The sequence below is a fragment of the Silurus aristotelis genome (genome assembly GCF_946808225.1).
Source record: "Silurus aristotelis genome assembly, chromosome: 22".
Taxonomy (NCBI): Eukaryota; Metazoa; Chordata; class Actinopteri; order Siluriformes; family Siluridae; genus Silurus; species Silurus aristotelis.
Genome location: NC_139595.1, coordinates 427,118 through 427,805, shown reverse-complemented (window position 1 = coordinate 427,805; position 688 = coordinate 427,118). Strand labels below are relative to the sequence as shown.

Genomic DNA, 688 nt, shown 5'->3' with positions numbered 1-688 from the left:
ATCACATCACCCCTGTTTTAATCATCTACACTGCTCCCAATTCCATCTCACACTGATTATAAAATACTACTACTGACGTATAAAGCACTTAACGCTCTCACGCCGCAGTATCTGAGTGAACTTCTGTACCAGGATGATCCTCCACGCCTACTTTACACAAACTTACACTTATAAAGAACTTATTCATTTTTATCTTCACAGTATCTGTGTGAAGCTGCTCTGAGACGATGTTCATTATTAAAAGCGCAACACAAATAAACACAAATTGAATTATTTACAGAGATTTTTTTTTAATGATAGAAACTTTTTATGATAGAATCATTGAACATAACGTAAATAAATAACACCACACTGCACACAGCCTCATGATCACATAGTTATTTGTTTATTATGAATTAATTTAGAGTTTCACATCAACATGGATGGCGATGAATGGATCCTCATCCCAGTTACTGATTGTAAAATGGGCGTGTCCGTCTGCACCCACGTGCACTTGTTTTCCTGTACATAAGCCTCCTTCCTTCTGGCCAGAAATGACATCACAGTAGGTGCCACTGGGCAATCCAGTGTTTAGGGAGGTGTCCAGATTCCTAAAGAGAAAACAGGATATGGTTGTTCGATGTTAGACCATGGGTTAAACTATCCTTCTGCATTGTGATGTTTCAACTAACAAGCAAAGAAATAATTA

General features: G+C 37.6%; 1 protein-coding gene across 1 annotated transcript in view; it reads right to left on the bottom strand.

The window, feature by feature from the left end:
• Positions 1–363: 363 nt before the first annotated feature.
• The window catches only part of amy2a (amylase alpha 2A), a 5,375-nt gene continuing 5,050 nt past the window's right edge, over positions 364–688 (bottom strand). Inside the window, exon 10 of the mRNA XM_083525142.1 lies at positions 364–590. Within this exon, the coding sequence (XP_083381268.1) occupies positions 401–590 (190 nt within the window). The 3' untranslated portion in view covers positions 364–400. The remainder of the gene's footprint in view (positions 591–688) is intronic.